This window comes from Podarcis cretensis, assembly GCF_951804945.1.
Source record: "Podarcis cretensis genome assembly, chromosome: 2".
Lineage (NCBI taxonomy): Eukaryota > Metazoa > Chordata > Lepidosauria > Squamata > Lacertidae > Podarcis > Podarcis cretensis.
Window position 1 is genome coordinate 42879207 of NC_137171.1, and position 23376 is coordinate 42902582.

The window sequence follows — 23376 nt, forward strand, 5'->3', positions numbered from 1 at the left end:
CCGAGGTTCTTTGAATTACTCTCAACATAACAGCTCTGCTTGAGGGTACAGAACTGACTTGAATGCCATCTGTATAAACATTGTCCCATCCTTATTTCCCTCAATGTTTTGCAGTGAGACCTGCTGACAAAATCTTATATAGGGAGGGGGAAAGACTTTTTTTAGATCTGCCCGGAATTTACTGGTAAGAGGAAATGGTTGGTTGGAACCTGACAGAAGGCCAATGTTTAAGATATCTATTTTCAGCTTGGCAAAGGGTAAGTGTGGGCAGTTAGCAGAATCTGCAGATGACACACACTGATGGAGTAGTTTAGTGTGAGCAACAGGAAGTTGTCTTCAGTGAATTGTTGCTCAATAGAGGAAAAAGACACGCTCGTGCTAAGCTACTTTGCAGGTTCCTGTGTTGTTTTGTTGTGGCTCCCAATTCCTTGGTGAAATGGCAGAAAGGGGTATGATAAAAGGTGGGTTTAACTGCTTGCTGAATTAGTCCGTCACTAATCCGTTGGGCACCAGAATAGCACTTGTGTACATTAGGGATAGCATGAGTGGCAGATGTCATCTAGTAAACTCTGTCTGTCTGTCTCTGCTAGATGCCAGCCTGGACTGATTGGAGAGCACTGCCAGTTTCAAGACCCTTGCCATCAGTCACCTTGCGCTAATGGGGGATCATGTGAGAGCACTCTGCGAGATGGCACTGTGCACTACCAGTGCACCTGTCCCAAGGGCTTTCGAGGTAAGAATACGCAATGTGGTGAGATGCAGCGTCTGTTTTTCTGTAGAACTTCCACAGGTGTTTCATATTCCTGATAAAGATTGCTTTGTTGGGAGATGGGAATGCACATTCTCCAGGGAGGATGGGTCCAGATTGTGGGTGAGAAAATTGACCTTCTGGGGAAGAAGTAACCTTCTAGGTCACTTGGTACATCATCTTCCATTTAGGTCAAGACTGCTCTCTGTTTGATGCCTGCGCCAGTAAGCCGTGTGTCAATGGTGGCCGCTGCACCAACTGGAATGGCCGCTACAACTGTACATGCCCATCAGGCTACCAAGGCCGCAACTGCCGGAGTGATGTGGATGAATGTCGGGTGCCTGGCCTATGCCAGCATGGGGGTACCTGTATTAACACACCTGGCTCCTTCCACTGCCAGTGTCAAGCTGGCTACACAGGGCAGCAATGTGAGAGCATCTCTACACCTTGCGCTCCCTCTCAGTGTCTCAACGGCGGCACTTGCCGTCAGACAGGGGAACTCAGCTACGAGTGTGCTTGCTTACCTGGTGAGTGAACAATTTGCAAAGTGTACCTTTGCTTGTACCTTCTGTAAGGGAGTGGGATGAAGTACTAAGCAGGTAGATTTTAGGGTGGAACGATCCCTCAGGGCAGCTGGGCATAGAGTTACACTTGGGACTCAAGCTTGACCCTTTTCTCTGGCTACACCGTGGCATGCTTCACTATTCTCCTGTCAGGAAGCTCATGGGAAGCTGTTGAGCGCTTTGGTGGAGCAGGAAGGAAACAATCTAGGCAGTGGGAGGAGGTGGGGGACTTGGCAGCCAGCACATGCGGCTTTGACTGCAGGAGCCAGAGTGTAGTGGAAGGCTCAGCTAATTCTTCTTCCTTGTTCTAGTCGGAGATTTGGAACAAGAGTAGAGCTTAGAATAGAGGAGGGGTGCTGCATTGCTCAGGGGCTCAGTGTGACTCTGTGGTGTTTACCAAGCCTTGTCAAGCTTGAAACTGTCCCCCTGTGGCCAATGGAATTGACACCCAGGAAAGTGTGCAAAAGATTACAACCCATAGTTGCACATTAGGGATGGAATGGTGGGTTGTTGGGAGGATTTTTCTTTCTCTACTAGCAACACTTTTTCCACAGTTACTGGCCGGGCTAAAATCTCTCTTTCTCCCTTTTCAGGATTCAAGGGACACAACTGTGAGATTAACATAGATGATTGCCCAGGCCACATGTGCATGAATGGAGGCACTTGTGTGGATGGCGTCAACACTTACAACTGCCAGTGTCCCCCAGAGTGGACAGGTACTGCATTATTATTGGTCCAGGAACCAGAATGTGATTGGAACAGCCTAGGATTTTAAGGGCCTTAATAGGAAACGTAGGGAGCTTTCTAGGATTTGGGCAGAGGTGTGAAATGTTCTTTTCTTCTCTATACGGCGTTAACTTAATATTAGCCTCTAAGTCAGGAAGGCCAACTGTTTCAGAGAATGAGTTGAGAAATATTACCTTATTCTAGTTTGGGAAAACACTGGCTTTAATCTGGCTCGGTGCATGGTGGACAAAGGAAAAGGCAACTCAGGGCTGCGAGTGTGGAGGTATTGGGGTGCATGGGGGAAGGAGAGGTGGTGCTGCAGCTGTTAGGCCATCCCTGATGAGAAGGTCTTTTAGCGAACTAAGCCCCACCTTCTTTGCACTGTAGGCCAGCACTGCAATGAGGATGTGGATGAATGCCAGCTGCAACCCAACGCCTGCCACAATGGAGGCACTTGCTTCAATACCAATGGGGGGCATTCATGCGTATGCGTCAACGGCTGGACAGGGGAGAGCTGCAGTGAGAACATTGATGACTGTCAGACAGCGGTCTGCTTCCATGGTGCTACCTGCCATGACCGTGTGGCTTCCTTCTACTGCGCATGTCCTATGGGCAAGACAGGTAACTGGCTCCTACCTTGCATAATGTGTCCACGTCATATGTTTTTATTCTGGCTAACTGGTTTGGGCAGAATTTTTGAAGGGTTTGGTCAGCGTAAAAATAATAGAGTGGATTTAAGAGATATTGGATAACAGGGATAGGGTGTCAATCAGAAATGGAAGGACATTGCTGAACATGAACAACATATTGAAATCGATACCCCTTGTCCATAAATTCCATCCCATTCCCTACACTCCTCCTGTTTTGCTGTCAAGTGATTGCCTTTCATGGCCCTTTCTCTTCCAGGCCTTCTTTGCCACTTGGACGATGCCTGTGTCAGTAACCCTTGCCATGAGGATGCTATTTGTGACACCAACCCAATGAATGGCCGTGCCATCTGCACATGCCCACCAGGTTTTACTGGAGGGGCCTGCGACCAGGATGTGGATGAGTGCTCCATTGGTAAGACAGCTGCACCCTTCTTTTGCAATTCCAAAAGGTGAAGGAAGGAGGACTGCCTCTCTAGCATGTGAGAGGGGTCACTGAGATGGACTTTTGCCAGCTTTTTGGGTTGGGATATTGACAAGTAAAGCACCTGAGAGAAGGATCGGTTTCTGCTGGCATGCCCTTCTCGTTCCTTGTCTGGGTTTATCCCTTATGTCAGGGGTGCACAACCTGCAGCCCTCCACATGTTGTTAGACTACACCTCCCATTATCCCTGATCACTGGCTATGTTGGCTGGGGCTGATGGGAGTTGTAGTCCAAAAACATTTGGAGGTTCGCAGGTTATGCACCCCTGCCTTAAGTGAAGGCAGAGAAGAAGTAATTTTGAACCAGCCATGTTCACTTTTATGTGCATTTGCCTTCTCCAGGAGCCAATCCATGTGAGCATTTTGGAAAGTGTGTGAACACGCAAGGCTCCTTCAGGTGTGAGTGTGGACGTGGCTACACAGGTCCCCGCTGTGAGACAGACATCAATGAGTGCCTCTCCATGCCTTGCCAGAATGATGCTACCTGCCTTGATCGCATTGGCGAGTTTACCTGCATCTGCATGTCAGGTGAGTTTCCTGGCTCTGGGGAGCAGAGTGCCCATCCTATCCAGGACTGCATCTTGGGTAGCATGAGATGTGGGAGAGAGTAGGTAGGCGACTGGATATGCAAGAATTGAGGTAGAATTCCCTGCTAAGTACGGGCTTCCTGAGTGGACTTAGATAGGTCACTTCCTTATTTCAATTTGCTTTTAAAAGTGAAAATGTCAGTGACCTGTTTCAGAGCTGTTGTGAAGCTCTGTGTAATGTGTAGATCATTCAAAAAATGTTATGTAAATGATTGTAGAGCAGCCTCTGTTCTTGGGCTACCTGAAGCTTCCTGTCCCAAGTACAGTGGTACCTCGGGTTAAGAACTTAATTCCTTCTGGAGGTCTGTTCTTAACCTGAAGCTGTTCTTAATCTGAAGCACCACTTTAGCCTCCTGCTGTCGCTGCGCTGCCACTGCACGATTTCTGTTCTCATCCTGAGGTAAAGTTCTTAACCCGAGGTACTATTTCTGGGTTAGCGGAGTCTGTAACCTGAAGCGCCTGTAACCCGAGGTACCACTGTATCTTGTCTGCCAGGTAGCATACCTGACTGATCTACACTGAGGCTCTGTGGAGTGGCTTTCTTTTTGCTCTTGACATATTCTAGACACTTGAGACAGGAGATGCCTCTCAGACTATGACACTTCCATGTCTCGTTGGCTGTGCCTGTTCTTTTTTGAGTTATATCAGTAGGAAGTTTCTTTCACACTGCCTGCTCCTCTTAGGCCTGGATTCTTCAGTGTGTGGGTGGTATTCTCCACACTAAGAGATGTGCGTGGGCAGGGGGGATACAATAGTTAGATTGGTATGAGACTGTTGTGGGGATAGCCACAAGGTATAGTCTAACCTGCACCTTTCCCTGCTAGATTCCAGGCTTTGTATTCCCCACAGTTACAAAGCAAGAACATGTTTGGTTTGTACTTTCAGTAGAGCTGGCAAATACAGATTCAGGGGAAGGGCCCAGAAAGGTGCAGGAAGCAAGATACTATTGTGAATAGTGGAGGCTTCGCTCAGGGTCCCTGGAGGAGTATTCTGCTGTTTCATCTCCCCCGCCCCCCTGCCCCCAAATGGCATTGCAATACTGTGGGCTTGGGATGAGGAACAAGCCGAGATCCTTAGAAGCGGTTTGGTGGCTGAAGAAAGCGTATACATATGGAGGAATCCCTGGAAAGTGAGGGATGACTATACAGCTGCACCTCCTCCCATTGTGGCAGAGCTATAGGACTGGGGTGCTGGGTAAACCGATACAATGTTCATACAGACAGTGGGAGTGCAGCATTGTGCTTGGAATATTAATGGTGGGGCCGGCCTGGCGGGTGATGTGAATTGACTGTGCTTTGTGTTTCCGTTACCCCATATAGGGAGGAACATTCTCCTTGCTTGCTCACTCATTGGTTAATGCTGGCTTTTTGTAAAAAAAATAAAATCTGGGGGAGGGGTGGGTCCTGCTAGCTGGGAATGGCTTTGGTCTAGGGGCTAGAGAATTTGGTTTTAGTGTTGCACTACTGCGCTTAACCCAGTATAGCTGCATTCTGGAATCATTTCCCCCAGGATCAGAATGGAGCAAGAGGTTTGACGTATCGCCTAGATATTTGGCAAGCAGCTCCAAAAATTAAGAGCCCAGCACACAGTGGAGTGCGTCTCCTACAAAATCACCCTCCCAAAGCGGAAACAGGAAATCTTAAAAAGTTTTTAACTGGGACGTGGAGTGTTAGTTGGAATGCTCTTCTACTGCTTGGTTGGAAAACAGTTCTGGAAAGCAAGTTTTTTTGTGTGTACCCCCAATTCTTGAAACCCAAATAAGCATTTGCACTAGTGCATCATCTCTGATTCCTGTTCCCTTATTGCGTTAGCTCGTTACTCCTGCAGTCCTCACAAGTTCTTGAAACTCAGCTCCTCTCCCTACTGCTAGCCTCACATCTTCAATTCCATTCATTGAGACAAAGTGTTGCACCAGACACACATAACCAAACTGTTCCTAGCATAGCTGTCAACTTTTCCCTTTTTTTGCGAGGAATCCTATTCAGAATAAGGGAATTTCCCTTTAAAAAAGGGAAACATTGACAGCTATGGTTCCAAGCTCCTCCACATAGCCTCAGCTCTCCTCCTTTTTTATGGTGTAAGCTCCAGAGCTACATCATTCCTCCTATGTCACTGGAACTTCCTCTCACAATTCCCAGCTTTGTTTATTTTATCTGTTGAGAGAAGCAAAGTATTCAACTCTCCCCCCACTGTTCTCTCCCTCTTTCTTTTCCATCCCGTCATTTCCTGCCAAGGAGCTTCTTACTTTCCCATTCCTTTTTCCCAATGTGGATGGAATAAGCAAAGGGGTGTGGGCATATCTTTTATATCAGAGTTGCCTACCCTGTAGCTTTCCAGGTGTTGTTGTATTCTAACTCCCTTCAGCACCAGCCTGGATGGGCCATGGCCAGAGATTATGGGAGTTGCAGTCCAGCAACATCTGGAAGACCAAAGGTTCTCCACCCTTCCTTTCTACACAGTATCAGAGGCAAGAAGATTCTCTGCCTCAAGGATACTTGGAGGAAGTGAGCTATGTAGGATTATTGAGTCACCACCATTTTAGGTTTTTCTCTACTACCCCCAAGGATTTGGGAAACCTGGCTCTGGTGAGCTAGAACTACGAGATTAGAAGTTGCCTTCACTCTTGGGATTTCCCCCTTGCATAGAGATTTCTCTCCAAATTGGAAACAGGAGTTTCCTCCCACAAAATGCTGCATTCTCTTACCGCCCCCTCAAAGATGAAGATACAGGCAAACTCCTGGAAACGCTTCCCATTAAAAAGGTTCATATAGAGACAAATTTAAGTGCCTTCTTACGTGAGAAAATTATGCCCCTCCTGTCTCCACTTTGGCAGGGAGAGTAGCTTAAGGGAGTGGAGATGGCGTCTCAGCCAGGAGCTGAGACTGATACTATAAGGCTGTAGCAACTCAGACCCTCTATGAGTAGTCAAGGAAAGTGGGGGTGGGCCTTGATTATTTCCTCAGTGCTGCTTGCCAGCAAACTATTCATCGGAGAAGCAGACTTCACTGTTTTTATTACAGTGGCAAAGAGCTGGGAATAGCAAAGCCTGGAGGGTTAGTCATGCAATTCTGTGCCTTTATAGCTGCAAGGATTCCTTGGAGCATGTGTACACAGACCAGCAGTTGGGCAAATTCAGGGTGGTCATTCTTCTATTGACCAGAGCCTGCTTAACCCCCTTGCCTAGAGAATCAGGATACCGTTGTGCTAACCTTATGCATGGCATGTCCAGTGCCTCACTTTTGCTCCTTTCTGTTATGGCTGCCTTTCTCACCTCCACAGCGAGAGATGGAGGACTCATAGCTCAGCGGTAGAACACATTCTTTGCAGAAATGGTCAGTCTTTGGTTAATAGACAGTCTTGGTCAAAAGAGCAGTCCCTAAACACCTTAGAAAGTGCGGCTAGTCAGAGTAGATCATACTGGGTTTGATAGACCTACAGCCTCACTTGGTATAAGATAGCTCTGGATGTGTATTTTTGCACCCATAATTTCTGTGTGCATTAACTGCTTTATTTATTTTGTAATTGCATATTTTATTGTTGTTAACCTACCCTGGGAACTTTAGATAAAGAGCAGGTAATAAATTTAATAAAATAAATCAGTAATAATGTGCCTGGTGTAGTCCCCCCCCCCCCCCCAAAAAAAAAATCCCTTTCGATTTCCTTTTCTACCACTGGTTCCAGCTGCTGGCTGTATTTTCATCTGTTCTTTGTGTTCCTGCAGTTCTCTTATCAGGAACACGTAAGCAACTTGACTGTCGAGCCAAGCATTATCTACTCTTAAGTGGAAGCAGGGTTTTTAGGCAGAGGTCTTTCACATCCCCTGCTTACTGATTCTTTTAACCTGAAGATGCCAGGGGTTGATCCTGGGATCTTCAGCATGCAAAAAATGTGGCTCATCACTGAGCTGTCGTGACACGGAAGGAGCAGGAACAGAACTTCTGCTTAATTGAAAATGGAATAAGCTCAGCAGTTGCACAGATTATATAAACATTGCTTTGAATTAGTAGAACTAACACATGATCCAGTTTGATGCATGGAATGCTTACTCCACCATCAGTAAACTTAAGACAGCTGCGTTAGGATAGGTGCTATATGTACCATAATGGTAAAATGGGGACGTGGGGAAATAATGGAGACGAAGGAATGGGATGCAGGCAGGCTTGTAGGGACAGCAAAGATGGAGTTTTAGGGGAATCCACCCCCCTTCTTCCTACTAGATGGGTCTTAAACTGTCTGTCTGATCATTTTCACCTCTTAAAGTTAGTAACTATAAGGAACCAGCTTTAAAAATAGGGATTTTGTTTTTAATGCCTTGTATGTGAAGCAAAACGCTGTTATTTATTGTGCACCTTTGCCATGTAATAATAAGCTAGTATTCCTAGGCGTGAGCCTGCCAGGATGAGATGGACCCCTTGCCTCACTGTGGTTGTGGTGCTACAGTGATGGACACACGGGTGAGTCTAATCATTGTAATAACAAATGGTTCCTCTTGGTTGCAGGTTTCAGTGGCACTTACTGTGAGATCAACATCAATGAGTGTGAGAGTAATCCCTGTGTCAATGGTGGCGTCTGTAAGGATATTGTCAATGGATTCAGCTGTACCTGTCCCTCCGGTAAGCCAAGGGCTTTTCCCAGCAAGGAGATAAATGACACTGCATCATTCTCTTACCTGTCCTCCCTGCCTGGCCTAGCACAGGTGAACTTGAGCCTGTTCCCCCACAGGGCTCCTTCTCTGGCCTCTTAAAATAGTCTGCATGTTTGTGTGTATCTGAAACCTGACCAGACCTTACTTTGATAAAGCTGGTGAGCATCTGCCCTGTTTGTAAGGAGCCTTGCTTTCATCCCTTCTCCTGATGTTAGGAAATGTCTGCCCCTTGTGTGAATTCAGCTGAATTTGAGTCTCTTAAGTTGAGCTGTGCTGTAGTTTTTCATGAGCTCACACTGCCCCTTGTGCTTCCTCTCATCCCTTGCACTGTGGTACAGTTTGTGTAAGTTTTCTTTGCTGAGCTAGGAGTCCAGCTTGGGGAATTCTTTGTCAGTGTATGGGATGCAACTGTAGCCCTAAGGAGAGTGTGTTCAGCTCATTCCCCAGGACTTGCTCCGCTTTTCTGCTACCAAGCGGGTGGGGGGCCCTGTCCTCCATTCAGTTGCTTCCAGGGCTGATTGACAGACAGGCCTATAGCTTGCTGTGTGGGAGCTGGGACAATGGTATCTTTGTTCCCCCAGCCTGTCGCACAGGCCCCTGAACCCAATTTACATGTGGGGCAGACACCGCAAAGCCCCCTGTGGAGAGGAGGGGGAGAGAACATTGAGAGCCTTTGCTATAGGCCTCTGCTGGTAGGGCTATGCTGTGCAACCACGATGAAGGTTGAGGACTCCTGTCCCACATAATTTTTCCTCCCAATGCGAACCTGTTTTCTCTTTATCTGGAGCTTTCAGTCCAAACTATCATTTTATTCGAGGCTTGCTCTAGCTGTGTACCCACTTCAGACACTTAGCTTGAGAACGAGTATACACTCAATTCTTTTGCCAGCCTAGCTTGCGCCCTTTTCAGACATACTTGTAAAGTCCCCTGTTACCCCTAACAGCTGGGAGCTTCCAAGTACACAAGCTTTTCTCACTCAGCTCTAGGAGAAACCCAGCTAGGGAACAAGAGGCTATACGTATAGTTCCTCCACTCTTCCACTGCAGCACTGAGCGTCCATTTCCCTGCTCCTTTTTTTATATAGCTGTATAGATGTTAGTGTGAGATTCTCATCCATCAGAGTGGATAACAACAAGTGTTCTTTCTGTGTGTGTTGTTTGGATCTTCTCTTGTGTATATTGGGTGAAATGCAACACGTATGTTAATGTTGCCAGATTGAGTGCATGTTCCTCATTTTGTTGGTCCATCTGGTTTGTTTGACTACTTTTTCTTTCTGGGTCCAGGTTTCTCAGGCTCCATGTGCCAGATTGACATCGATGAGTGTGCCAGCACACCATGCCAGAATGGTGCAAAGTGTGTGGACCGGCCCAATGCCTACGAGTGCCGTTGTACAGAAGGTAATTGCTCTCTGCAATGAGTTATTGCCTTCCATGCTCTTCTGTGCTGCTGGAGGGGGGATTGTTTCAAGTCATGAGGATATTGTGATGACGACTGCACGAGGATTATTAGAATCTGATGCAGGCTAGAGAAAATTTTCCCCAAAACATCCTTTACATCTGCCTTTCATCGGTGCCATTTTTGAAAAGCCCGGGCTGGGTATGATGTGAGCTTTCTTCCCAATCCATAGTCCTTCCTCTGTGAACATCTTTTAGGGACGGTGTCAAATCACTTTCTAACTTTGGTATCAAGCCTTCAGCAAAATACCGTATTTTTTGCTCTATAAGACTCACCTTTTCCCTTCTAAAAAGTAAGGGAAATGTGTGTGCGTCTTATGGAGCGAATGCAGGCTGCTCAGCTATCCAGAAGCCAGAACAACAAGAGGGATTGCTGCTTTCACTGCGCAGCAATCCCTCTTCCTGTTCTGGCTTCTGAGATTCAGAATATTTTTTTTCTTCTTTTCCTCCTCCAAAAACTAGGTGTGTCTTGTGGTCTGGTGCGTCTTATAGAGCAAAAAATACGGTAACTTCTCTATTCCTGATTCACAGATAGTTGTGAAAGATCAAGATCAAATTGATGCTTGCAGGGGCTCTGTTTTATTTCCTTTTAGATGACTTTGGTTTAAAGATGAGCACAGAATTTAACACCATGAAATTCCCAAGGAAGCTTATTGTGTTCTGAAACCTAGTGGTGCACAGTGCATGCCACAACACATCATAAAGAGAACTAATATGCCCATGAAGTAAAGGAAATGGACTTGGGAGAGTAGGATTTTTTTTAAACAGACTGCAAGAAACTCCTACACAGAACGGCTTTTAGGATAAGGGGAAAGGAAGCCAAATTAGTGCACACAGTTCATTCACATTGTGGAATGGAGAAAGGAGGGTTAGGTTACTCCTCATTTTTTGTTGAGTTTCTTAATTGATGTATCTAACTTGCTTGATAAACATGAAGTGGCATCCCTTCTCAGTTGCTCAGACACTTAAAAAAGGACAGTAGATGCATATCTGATTGGCTTACAAAACAATGACTCTCAGTTTGAAAATTACAGTATTTTTAACACAAGCAGTTTTAAGTAAAGGTAAAACAGAGAACTAACAGTAGTTGTGGAAAAAATAAATGTCTTGCTTGCTACATTTGGGTGTTTGGCTGCATCTTTTCAGATGAATAGTAGTTTAGGAAACATTGGGTTTTTCTAAAATATTAGATAAAAAATGGAAGGGAGGGGGAAACCTTTCCCCAGTCTTCTGTATGCATGAATTGCTACGATGCTGATTTTCTCTCTCACTTACAGGTTTTGAGGGGCCTTTGTGTGAAAGGAACATTGACGACTGCTTTCCAGATCCCTGCCACCATGGCACTTGTGTGGATGGCATTGCTAGTTTCACCTGCACTTGTGCAGCTGGTTACACTGGATACCGCTGTGAGAACCAGATCAATGAGTGCCACAGCAATCCCTGTCAGCATGGTGGCAAGTGCATTGACCTGGTGAACAAGTACCTGTGCCATTGCTTGCAGGGGACCTCAGGTAGGGCATCCCTCCTCGCTCTCTTTCTCTGCTTGCTCTCATTCCTTACATCTCCCAGTCCTATCCAGCAGCACCACACTTTTCGTTTATTTTCTTAGAAAAATGTACAGACTGCTTAATCAGAAAACCCTCGTAAGTTGTGTATATAATAAAGTTATCAATAAAGACACAAGATAAAAACTAGCAAAGTAAAACACACACACACAGACACACCAAAATGAATGCCTGGGAAAACTTGCTGCAATAAAAAAGAACAATATAATGAAGGCACCTGCCTGGTGTCAATAGGAATTCGAAAGCACAGGTGCTGCCACACTAGAAGAGAGACTCACAAATGCAGAGTAAACATTACATGTCACTTAAAAAACGCAAGTTTTGCAGATCAAAGCAGCAAAATAGGCATGTATGGTGCAAATCAATCCCCCAAAAAAACTAGATATAAGCTGTTATGGGCTTTTTATATGTGAATACTAAGCTTATTTTAAGCTGTCTGCTTTCCGTGCATCTAGTTTGTGTGATGTCAGCTGGCCGGCTGCCAAGCACGTAAAGCTGCAATCGCACAAGTTAAATGTGTGCAAGTTGTGAGTCTCCTGTGCTGCTGTCGCCAAGCTATCCTGGTCCAGTTACGGGTCACAGCTGTTGCACCAGCAGAAGCTGGGAAAAGGCTCTCTTAGCCACTGAGCACACCTGGACCTCCAGTGACAAAACTGGATTCAGAAGCACCTCCAGGCTGTGTAACTGCTACTTTGGAGTGCGGGAAACCCTCTCCAGGGCAGGAAAGGAGATCAAGAAGAAGAAGCAAGGTTGCACACTTTTCTTGTTCTTGATCAAGATCATCCCATCAGGCCAGCCACAGCTGGAACGGATCTAGATAATCTGTACTTGCCACAACCCTCTTGACCACCTTCCCCCCCAAAAGTGAGTGCCTACAACTGGTCAGTAGTTAGTCCAAACTAAAGAGCCAGCTTCTTTGGGAGTGGCCATACCCCTGCCTCTTTCAAGGTGGCAGGGACTATCTCCTTATGCAGCGAAGCATTAACCATTTACATAGCTATTGGGCAGAATCCATTGATGATGCATAGGAAGCCATAACAATCTCCCTTTCATTGCATCTAAACCTACTTGCACCAGTTCTTTCCACCCTATACATGTCACTCAGCCAAGACAGGAAAGAGTTTCCAAGCTTGCTGTGGGGCCATTCACTGTAGGGCGATTGCATCTTTCTTCAGGCCTATGATATATCCTTTTCTCCAAGGTGCCAATTGTGAGATCAACTTCGATGACTGTGCCAGCAACCCCTGTGATTATGGCATCTGCCGCGATGGCATCAATCGTTATGACTGCATCTGCAAACCTGGCTTCACAGGTGATGGCTGGGAGAATGAATTGCTGGTCGGGAACGGGCAGAAGTAGGGGAAATTGAAGAGGGTCAGAGTCAGCAGCTACAGCTTTAATCAAGAGAGAATACCGTGGCAGAATCTGCATGTGTTTGGCTTTGCAGGCAGGGCTTGAGGTAGCATTGCTCAATAGCTGTTATAGGATTTAATCCATGCCTGGTGAAGGGGACAAAGCTGGATGAAAGCAGCAAGAAGTTTCTTCTTGGCCACTCTGTTGCTGAGCAGTACTTTCTCCCACTTAGGTCCCCTGTGCAACGTGGAGATTAATGAATGTGCATCCAACCCCTGTAAGAATGGTGGCACCTGTGTGGATGGTGAAGACGGCTTCTCTTGCCTTTGCCCCGAGGGATTCCATGATCCTCATTGCTATTCAGAAGTGGACGAGTGCAGCAGCAGCCCATGTGTGCATGGCACATGCCACGACAACATCAATGGGTGAGAGCTGATTACCCAAGTGAATGAGCTGCTGCCTCAGGAGTAGGCAGGCTTTGTTCCTATTGTTCCCATGAGGTGGCACTGAAGACAGGAGTGGATTAAGTCACTTCCTACAGGCTGGTCAAATGGGCTAACAATGGGTGGTGCTTCTTGGAGGGTGTAAAAAGCTTTCCCTCTTCATCCTTTCTTTCCCCCCTTCTTTCCTCTACAGGTACCAATGTAAGTGTGAGCCAGGCTGGGCTGGCACCAACTGTGATGTGAACCACAACGAGTGTGAATCCAACCCATGCCAGCATGGAGGGACGTGCACTGACTATGTCAATGGCTATCGTTGCAAGTGCAAAGAAGGCTTTCAGGGTATGCATCTCTATAGCTTCCTTGCCTTGCTTTTGTTGCCCGTACTTTACACCAAGCTCAACCTCTGTCTAGCTCTTCTGTACCCCAAGATACACATCTCACCCACATACTGTTTTTCATCTCTTGCCATCTCTGGATAATACTCTGCCTGTTGTCCAAAGTTATGCCTTCTATGTAACCTTCAGTGTTTGAGCCATCTAGATCTATGAGGGATTTGTAGGTATCTGAACCCAACTTCCCCCCAGTTCCATTTTCTGGTCTTTCATGGGAGCTGATGTTGGTTGGTGGCATTACAAGTGGGAGAAAGATTCATCTTCAGGGATATCTGTGTTCATGGGGACCTTAATACTTATCTGGTTCTTCTGCAGGGACCTACTGCCAGACCAACATAAATGACTGTGCCTCCAACCCATGCCTCAACCAGGGCACCTGCACTGATGGCATTGCCAGCTATACCTGCATCTGTGACTTGCCTTACACTGGTGAGCTCTGTGGGCGGTGGGGAACACCTGAACATCTTCTGCAAACTTAAGGGACTTGATCTAGTGAAGGGACTTGTATGGCAAACCCCATGCCAGGGTTGCAGTTGGGAAGGGAGAGATTAATAAGCAGTATTTGTTTGTACTGAGTGCCATGCTAGAAATTCATATTCTGCATTTTAGCCATTCATGGATAAGTAATGCAGATAGTGACTAAAGGACAATGGTGTGATAGTTAGGCTGCAAATAATGGACGGAGAATATTGCATGTGTCTGTCCTCCTTAAAAGATAATACAGTCGTACCTCGGAAGTCAAACGGAATTCGTTCCGGAAGTCTGTTCGACTTCCAAAACATTCGGAAACCAAGGCACAGCTTCCGATTGGCTGCAGGAAGCTCCTGCAGCCGATCGGAAGACACATAAGCATGTTGGACGTTCAGGTTCCAAAGAACGTTTTCAAACCGGAACACTCACTTCTTGGTTTGCAGCATTCGGGAGCCAAAACGTTCGACTCGCAAGGCATTTGGGATCCAATGTACGACTCTATGTACTTGGGTGCTCTAAAGGGAGAGTGCTTGGAGAGCTGAAATAGATATGTGTGGTGTGTGAGAGAGAAAGAAAGAGAGAGACTGAGAAACAAAATGATAAGGAATCACATGTTGCCTTTACTATGTTTAGTTCTTAGGAATTGCCACTGTGCATGCTGAGTTCAGGCAACAGTGTCACAACATGGGCAGGGAGAAGGATCTGAGTCACTCATCTGGTGATGTCACAGGCATTATCCAATAGACGCCTTTGGCATTTGTGCAACTTCCATTCTACAAGTCACTTTAAATTGCAACAGCATCTGCTTTCTGCAAACCACATTTTTAAAGCAGCAATATGTCATGGTTAGGGAGCCTGGAGATGGGTATAAACAAAAGTGCTTCCTCAAAGAAAGACATCTGGATCCATGCAACAAATGACTGGCAGCTAAACATTTGTTACTCTATAAACTGACTGACTGGGAAGGCTCTTGAATTAACTTTATTATATTTACCTTATGTATAAAGTATAATTCCCACTGACATCACTTTGTGGCTAGACATTTGGTCTCTGAACTTGATTTGTATTCCTATTGAGTCCAAGACATAAATATTATATAGTTCAAAATAAGATGGCTATTAGGCCAGTGGAAATCCAAACAAGTACCCTTATCTATTTCTCTTCCCATAGGCCGGAATTGTGAGAATGTGCTGGCTCCCTGTTTCCCCAATCCATGTAAGAACAATGGTGTCTGTGACCACACACCAGACTATGAGAGCTTTACCTGTGGTTGTGCACCAGGCTGGCAAGGTACTCAGACTCATGAGCCACGTTCTTCCTGTACTTTTCTGAATATTGTGGCATCTAATCCTATGAGCCTATGTGCCAGTTTTATATTTTAATTTGTTTTAATTTGGAGGTGGCTTTTAAATATAAAGGCATTTTTACTAATTTGAGTTTGTATTGCTCATTGTCCTGAGTGTCTTTGGATGGAAATGTGAAAAAGAAATTTCAGAAGTAAAATTAAATATTTTTCATAGAATCATAGAGTTGGAAGAGACCACAAGGGCCATCAAGTCTAACCCCCTGCTAAGCAGGAAACACCATCAGAGCACTCCTGACATATGGTTGTCAAGCCTCTGCTTAAAGACCTCCAAAGAAGGAGACTCCACCACACTCCTTGGCAGCAAATTCCACTGTTGAACAGCTCTTACTGTCAGGAAGTTCTTCCTAATGTTTAGGTGGAATCTTCTTTCTTGTAGTTTGGAAGTTTTACTTGGTTTGACATTCTTTTATTTATTTTACTTCACAAAATACCTTTACCAGAAGATTTGCCATTCTAATGTGGCATATTTAGGAATATTTCTGATGGTAACATTGTGATTGGATAATTTTCTTATATCTATGCATTCTGTGTGATTGATTATTTGATAGTAGACACATGCCTGGGGTATTGTTTTGTTGTTTCCTTCATTGTTGTTGGTTTTTTGCTTCTCCACATAGTGGATGCAGCAATATGAAAAAGTCAATAGAAGTGGATTGGAGGGTGGGGGGAAAAGAAACTTAAAAACAAACAGTAATCATTTTTTCTTATCCCCATAGGGCAGCAATGCCAGATTGACATTAATGAATGTGACCAGGACCCATGTCAAAATAGGGGCACCTGCACCAACACACATGGCAGTTACAGGTGTGCCTGCCGTCCTGGCTACACTGGTACCAACTGTGAGCTGGATATTGATGACTGCAAACCAAGTGAGTTCATTGAGCACATGGGACAACAGGAAAGAACAACTAAGAATCTGAGATCTTGCTAACTATTTTGGTGAGGCAGTATAGCAAAAAGAACTGGGTGAAAGTTCTAGGAAGGAGGAGCACTGGTAGGACAGGAAACCTAATAAAGAACTGGAAACTGGGCATTTGCCTTTCCAAGCTGGCTTCCAAGTCTCACATTTTGGAAGTGGCTGTGCCTTGTCATTTGGCTTATGTCTAGAGAATTAAAATGCTAAGACAATTAAATGGTACAGACTAGATGATTAAAGCAAATTTGCTTTCTTTTACCTAAGCATAATCTGTGTTGCATCACGTATGCTAATTGCAAACTCAGAACTTTGAGTGCCAGTGCTTATGTAGCCAAAACAGAACCCTCCATGCATAAGAGAGAGGCCTCGGCAGGTTTGGGTGAACCCCAAGGTTTCACAGGACTACAAGAAGTTTTGAAGGGGAAACGCTCCTCTTAAACAGTCCAACAAGACAGAGTAAGCTTACAGACCATGGAATGCCGATGGATTGTTGTGGGTGGGGTGGGGGAAAGAAAACTGGCAGGGGAACAGGAATGCTTAGCATAGCAACAATTGCTTTTAAACTTTGCAGAACTTGGATTTCTTTGACTAGGTATAGAATTGTAGAGTTGGAAGGGACCATGAGGGTCATCTAGTCCAACCCTATGCAATGCACGAGTCTTTTGCCCAATGTGGGGCTCGAACCCAGAACCCTGAGATTAAGAGTCTCATGCTCTACCGACTGAGCTATTCCAATATAGGCTAGAGCAGTACTAAGAGTAGGTTGTGGACTGTGACTGCAACTGATAGTCAGACAGAACTAGATCTTATTTGGATTGAGATATTTGAATGTAACATTAACTCCTGTTAATGCCAGTGAAAATTCAACATGCCTGTGCTCCATCCTCAGTCTCTCCTGGATTATGTCCGTGACTCTGCATGTGTGAAGTTAAACATGACGAAAGATCTCAGTCTTTTTGTATTGGAGGATGTCATAGTGAAAGAGTTGAGAGCTTGTCTTGACCCCTCTGAGTATTCCTCTCCCTGCCAACAGATCCTTGCCTGAATGGTGGCTCCTGCCAAGATGGCATCAGTACTTTCATGTGCACCTGCCTGCCAGGCTTCACAGGCATACACTGTGCAACTGAGACCAATGAGTGCCTGAGTAACCCCTGCCGCAATGGCGCCACCTGCACAGACTATGTCAACAGCTACACTTGTACTTGTGCGCCAGGCTGGGCTGGCCTACACTGTGAGCAGAATGTTCAGGAATGCACTGACAGGTGAGCTGATAGTTTCTCATGAGGAACAGTGACTTATGTCTGCCTATCTTTTAACTCGTATTACTCAGAGGGCACATTTTGTAGAATGGATAAAGGTAAAGGGACCCCTGACCATTAGGTCCAGTCGTGACTGACTCTGGGGTTGCGGCGCTCATCCCACTTTATTGGCCGAGGGAGGCGGCGTACAGCTTCCGGGTCATGTGGCCAGCATGACTAAGCCGCTTCTGGTGAACCAGAGCAGCACACGGAAACGCCGTTTACCTTCCCACTGGAGCAGTACCTATTTATCTGCTGGCACTTTGATGTGCTTTAGAACTGCTAGTTTGGCAGGAGCAGGGACCGAGCAACAGGAGCTCACCCCGTTGCGGGGATTCGAACCGTTGACCTTCTGATCGGCAAGTCCTAGGCTCTGTGGTTTAACCCACAGCGCCACCCGGCCCCATTCATATGAACAAAGCCAAACAGCACTATATAGTAGGAGTTAGTCAAGAGGGTTGGCTTACTGCTGTACAGTTCACATGTTTTATATATTCGAGCACGTTCCCCACTGTATCATGTTTAATAAGGTCCCAGAGTTTTCTTCTCTGCTTTTTAGTAGCAATGTGCGGAAAGGGCTCTGTTCTAGAAAACTCTAGATGGACAAATGGTTCAGAAGTAGGTAGGATCCTGTTTAAAAGGAGACAGTGTACTCCCGTCCCCTCTTTGCTCCTAACTCTTCTGTCAGTAAAAACAGATAGTTATTCATATGAACACAAGACTAAGCCTGGGATTAAGTGCTGGATGCTATCGGGTGCCAAGAGCAAGAACCAAGTCCCCCTGGTTGTCAGTTACAGGCAAATCCAATCCAGTTGTAAAGAATGGTCAAATATTGAGTAAGGAGGGAGACTTATCACACAGTTGCATTTTTCACCTAGAACAGAAACTGCTGTGTAAGACAGATGCAAGCCCGCACAACTAGCCAAGTGTTAGCTGGTGGGGTAGGCCTAGCCTATGTTGGGTGTCTCTTGGGTTAGATAACCTCCTTCCTCCTTCCTTTATTCCTGACTCCCGTACTTTTGTTCCGGCAGCTCCTGCTTCAACGGCGGCACATGCTTGGATGGAGTGAATTCATACACATGCCACTGCCGTGCTGGCTTCAAAGGATCCCACTGCCAGCATGAGATTGATGAGTGCCAGTCACAGCCCTGCCTCAATGGTGGCGTATGCCAGGATGGTGTGCAGTCCTACCGCTGTACCTGTCCTCAGGGCTACACAGGTTCTCAGTGCCAGGTAATCCACCCCAGGCCTCTGTTGAAAGGGAATAAGGTGGTTCAGGGTTTCTCTTGTTTAAGTCAAGTTTCTGCAACCAAGCCTGAGCCGCTAAGTTTGGATGGAGTTTACATCTTGTCTATAAAAACCCAGTACAGTGGTACCTCGGGTTAAGTACTTAATTCGTTCTGGAGGTCCGTTCTTAACCTGAAACTGTTCTTAACTTGAAGCACCACTTTAGCTAATGGGGCCTCCTGCTGCCGGCGCGCCGCCAGAGCCCAATTTCTGTTCTTATCCTGAAGCAAAGTTCTTAACCTGAAACACTATTTCTGGGTTAGCGGAGTGTGTAACCTGAAGCGTATGTAACCTGAGGTACCACTGTACATATGCCTTGCGAGCAGGCCCCTAGAGAGGTTGCAGTATGGAGACACCTAATGGAGATGGATTGGGAAGGTGCCTGGGTTTTGTCATTGTTGGTGGGAGCTGGGTGCTTTTATTTTGTCACAAAAATCTCTTGCCTTGTCATGCCCCCTCTAGACCCTGCTGGATTTGTGTAGTCGCTCCCCCTGTCAGAATGGTGGCCGCTGTATGCAAACAGGCACTACCTTATCCTGTGCTTGCCCTGGAGGTTGGACTGGGCGTTACTGCGACATCCCCAATGTTTCTTGTGAAGTGGTGGCCAGGAACCGAGGTAAGGAAACATGCTCCAGGGACACTGAAACGGAAGCCCTTCTTCCGGTGTTTTCTTCCTCATTTATTCTGCTATCTGCTTCCTCAGTGACCTTGATGACGCATGTTTGTCATCCAGGCTCCCCAGCATTATCAGCTTATGCTCACTGGCAAAGCTGATACAGGACTTCCAGAGTTGACACAGTGAATGTTACTTACCTTCAGTGATGCGGGGACAATGCCCTTGGATTCACTGGTGCTCCAATCAATATTTCAGACGGCTATTCCCAGTGGCGTTGGAAACTAAAAATGCTCAACGTTTGAAGTCAACTTTCCCATGCTTCTAGGGGGCAGAATAAAAGCTGCAAATGTTGTTGCAGAAGTGGTGGTTCTGTATATGAAACTCTGTAATAATTTCAAAATGGTGTGATAATGGCTGAGGGCAATGGAGAGTTGGTCTGGATTCCCTGGTCCTGCTATGGTACTGGAGCATGCTGCACGTTCTGGCACAATTTAACATCCATTATCAAGACTCTAAAGAGGCTTTTTTTTTACATTTTACAGAAATGTAAATTAAAATCTGACTTGGGAAACATTGGGCTATTTTGTGCTTCCCCAATAAAGTGTCCTTTAAATTGAGGTGGGTAATAAAGTCTAGTGCTTGGAGGAAGCCCTTGGGTTCTGTTCTTATGACCAACTTGCTTGTGCAATGTTGCTTCAGTCTTCACCTACCCTGCTTTTAGTCACTTTGTCTAATCATCCTTTGGAAGCAGGAGGGCAGAATATGTGGCAGCACACAATGTGTAATTTGCTTTTCCATACAATAGGTGTCACCAAAGAGCAAGTGTGTCATTACGGTGGCCGTTGTGTGGATGCTGGCAATACTCACTACTGCATTTGCAAAAAAAGCTACACCGGCAGCTACTGTGAGAGTGAAGTGGACCACTGCCAGTACAACCTGTGTCGAAATGGGGGTACCTGTCGCAGTTTTGTGGGAGACTACGTCTGTGAGGTGAGGGAGTCCTTGCAGCCAGTAACAGGCCAGGGTTCCTGGTGTCTCTTCAGAACTCTGGGAAACCTGGTAACATTTAATGATGAGTTGTTGAATGTCCAGTGAACAATTGTGAAATAAGATAAGAAAATGGCACAAATCTGCAACTTATTTTCCCAGTAATTTAAACAAACAGACAAACCACGAAAACCCCTCTATTTTCTTCCAAAGTTTTATTTTGTTGAAATATGGTTATGGATTATAATTGTTTCCCCACTACTGCAACCTTCCTTACTTTTGGTGGTAACTCCTATTTGATGGCTGATCAGATTGGTTGAACTTCCACCATGCCTTACAAAATCCATACATCTTTTGTTTTATTCTTTGCCACTTCATAGTTGCATATCAGCAATGAAGTCCATTGTGTTGTTTCTCAAATTCTCTGTAAGAGTTTTTTCCCATCACGCCAGGCACAGCCAAACCAATATTTATATGCCCTGGTGGGGGATTCAGAGAGTTGTGTTATGTGTAGAAAACAGCCTGCCCTACAAAGTGAAATTTACGGTCATTACTCCACCCATTTTTGCCTCTGGCTCCACCCACCACATGACTACTGGAAGGTTGCTCAGAAGGGAATGTAGCCATCGGACTGGAGAAGGTTCGCTATCTATGGTCTAGAGACGTTGAAGAAGTACAGCATTACACAGGAACCAAACAGAAATGATACACATTTTTTGTTCATCCACAAGAGCTGCAGTGTTTTCTAACAACATATGTTAGCCATGATCTTGTGATACAGTTTCATAATTATGTTTAATGTTTGTTCTTGCTATGTATTTTCCTTCCTTTTTATGAAGCCAGACTGATCTATTTGTATAAATCTTGGAATAATTTGCCATAGTCTATTTGCTCAAAGTCCCATTGAAGTTTAATAAACTTAATTTGGACAAGAAAGAGGATGGTGCAACTTGAAGGATCTTTCCCTTCCTTATGAAATTGTACTAGTTTTACTTGATTTTACACACCAAACAAAACAAACAAAACATAAATTTTAATGGAACCAAGAGCAGGAAACCTTTTCAAGGATGCAAGGCTCCAGCCTTTCTGGCCTTTTTGTGCTCATTGCTGTTTTGTCTTGTTTGCTTCTCTCCTACTCCAGTGCCCGCTAGGGTTCGAGGGGAAAAACTGTGAGTATGACATTGATGAGTGTCAGTCACACCCCTGCCAGAATGGAGGGACTTGCATTGATCTTGTTGGCCGCTACATTTGCTCCTGTCCACCTGGAACTCTGGGTAAGTGCTCCTGGGTATAGGAAGACCTTTACCAATATTACCTGTAGTAGGAAAGTACAAGACTGGGGAAAGGATTTAAGTTCTGATGGCACAGGTTTCTCTTGTTGGATTTGCTATTTTGTTGAAGAATAGTGAAAGGGAGCTCTGGATTTCTCCTTAGGGCACAGGATGGAGAACATGGGCTCAGAGTTCTCCCAGGCCTCTTTTTGAGGGAGGACAGCTTCAACAACAGTGCCCATGGCAATGGATGGATGGATGTTGACTCACTGTTGGGCACCGTAAAGGGCGAGGAATCTTGTTTTTTCCACAGAGACAATGCAAGGATTGTGAGAAGGAGGAAGAGGTTTGTCTTCCCTGAGTCTGGATGTTTAATGTGATGGCGTGTTTGTCATCTCTCTAGGTGTCTTGTGTGAAATAAATGAAGATGATTGTGCTATGAATCCTGGCTCCCGGGTCCCGAAATGCCTCAACAACGGGACATGTGTGGACAGAGTTGGTGGCTACCGATGCAGCTGCCCACCAGGTTTCACAGGCGAGCGCTGTGAGGGAGACATCAATGAGTGCCAGTCCAACCATTGCCACCCACGCAACACACTTGATTGTGTCCAGGAAGCCAGTGACTACCACTGCATTTGCAAGCCAGGCTACACTGGTGAGTGACAGTGTGTTCTCTTTTCATGTGGCTGATGTGTGCAAGGGGCAAGGGAGAGTGTGCCCAAAGCAGACCCCAGTGATGCGTAGAGGAGCCGGGCTCAAGGGCTGCAAGTAGGAAGAATCTCCCCCGTAAAGAAGTTAGGAGTTCATCTTCAACCAAGTGGGTGGAGGGGAATCCAACTATGCAGCTAAATGCATATTTGTGATCTAAAACAAAGATTGGAATGGTGACTGAGTGAGATGGGCCTCTTTGGCCATTTCAGTGAGCAAATACGAGCTTTGAGAACTAGTGCTAAGATGCAACGCCAAATATAGCAGGGTGGTGGTGGTCTTTGGGGCTAAGTTCTGCTGGAATCCATCAGTAATACTCTTGTTTTTCATATCCTCAGGCCGCCATTGCAAGAACATTGTGAATGCATGTGACTCTCAACCTTGCCAGAATGGTGGGAAGTGTAATCCGGCAGTCAACCTGCCTCTAGGCTACACCTGCCACTGTCCCCGGGTGAGTCCCCTACAACACAGCTGCTCACAGCAAGTGGCTAATGCAGCTCCTGTACACAAACATTGCAAGGGGCTAGGCGAGGGAGAGAAAGGAAGACTGCGGTTGGGAGGATTAGGTGGGGGAACCGTTAGGTTGATATGTTGGTGTTGTGCTATGAATGAGTTTCAGTACCTGTTAGGACAAGGTTTCTGTCTGGGAGGCTTTTTGGAGGTAGAGAGTTTAGTGTCCTCCAATGCAAGGCTTGTCATGGAAGGAGTTTCTACTTGGGAGTGGCAGGAAGCAATTCTGCTGCGTGATCTTGTGGGAATTCTGGTTGTGAAGCCTTCAAGAGAAGTTTGATGCGGTGCCATAACACAATGCAGAAGTCTAATATTGGCTAATAAGGGGAGATGGTGTTGG

General features: G+C 45.8%; 1 protein-coding gene across 4 annotated transcripts in view; it reads left to right on the plus strand.

Moving 5' to 3' along the window:
• Positions 1-23376, plus strand: part of NOTCH3 (notch receptor 3) — a 57706-nt gene that overhangs the window by 25012 nt on the left and 9318 nt on the right. For all 4 annotated transcript variants that reach the window (XM_079965837.1, XM_079965838.1, XM_079965839.1 and 1 more), the window contains exons 3-24: positions 591-733; positions 940-1275; positions 1905-2027; positions 2425-2658; positions 2944-3099; positions 3510-3695; positions 8254-8367; positions 9683-9796; positions 11131-11364; positions 12620-12730; positions 13004-13196; positions 13408-13553; positions 13922-14035; positions 15248-15367; positions 16160-16312; positions 17393-17621; positions 18689-18890; positions 19407-19560; positions 20366-20550; positions 21689-21821; positions 22222-22473; positions 22865-22977. In XM_079965837.1, coding sequence (XP_079821963.1) covers positions 591-733; positions 940-1275; positions 1905-2027; positions 2425-2658; positions 2944-3099; positions 3510-3695; positions 8254-8367; positions 9683-9796; positions 11131-11364; positions 12620-12730; positions 13004-13196; positions 13408-13553; positions 13922-14035; positions 15248-15367; positions 16160-16312; positions 17393-17621; positions 18689-18890; positions 19407-19560; positions 20366-20550; positions 21689-21821; positions 22222-22473; positions 22865-22977 — 3745 coding nt within the window. The remainder of the gene's footprint in view (positions 1-590; positions 734-939; positions 1276-1904; positions 2028-2424; positions 2659-2943; positions 3100-3509; positions 3696-8253; positions 8368-9682; positions 9797-11130; positions 11365-12619; positions 12731-13003; positions 13197-13407; positions 13554-13921; positions 14036-15247; positions 15368-16159; positions 16313-17392; positions 17622-18688; positions 18891-19406; positions 19561-20365; positions 20551-21688; positions 21822-22221; positions 22474-22864; positions 22978-23376) is intronic.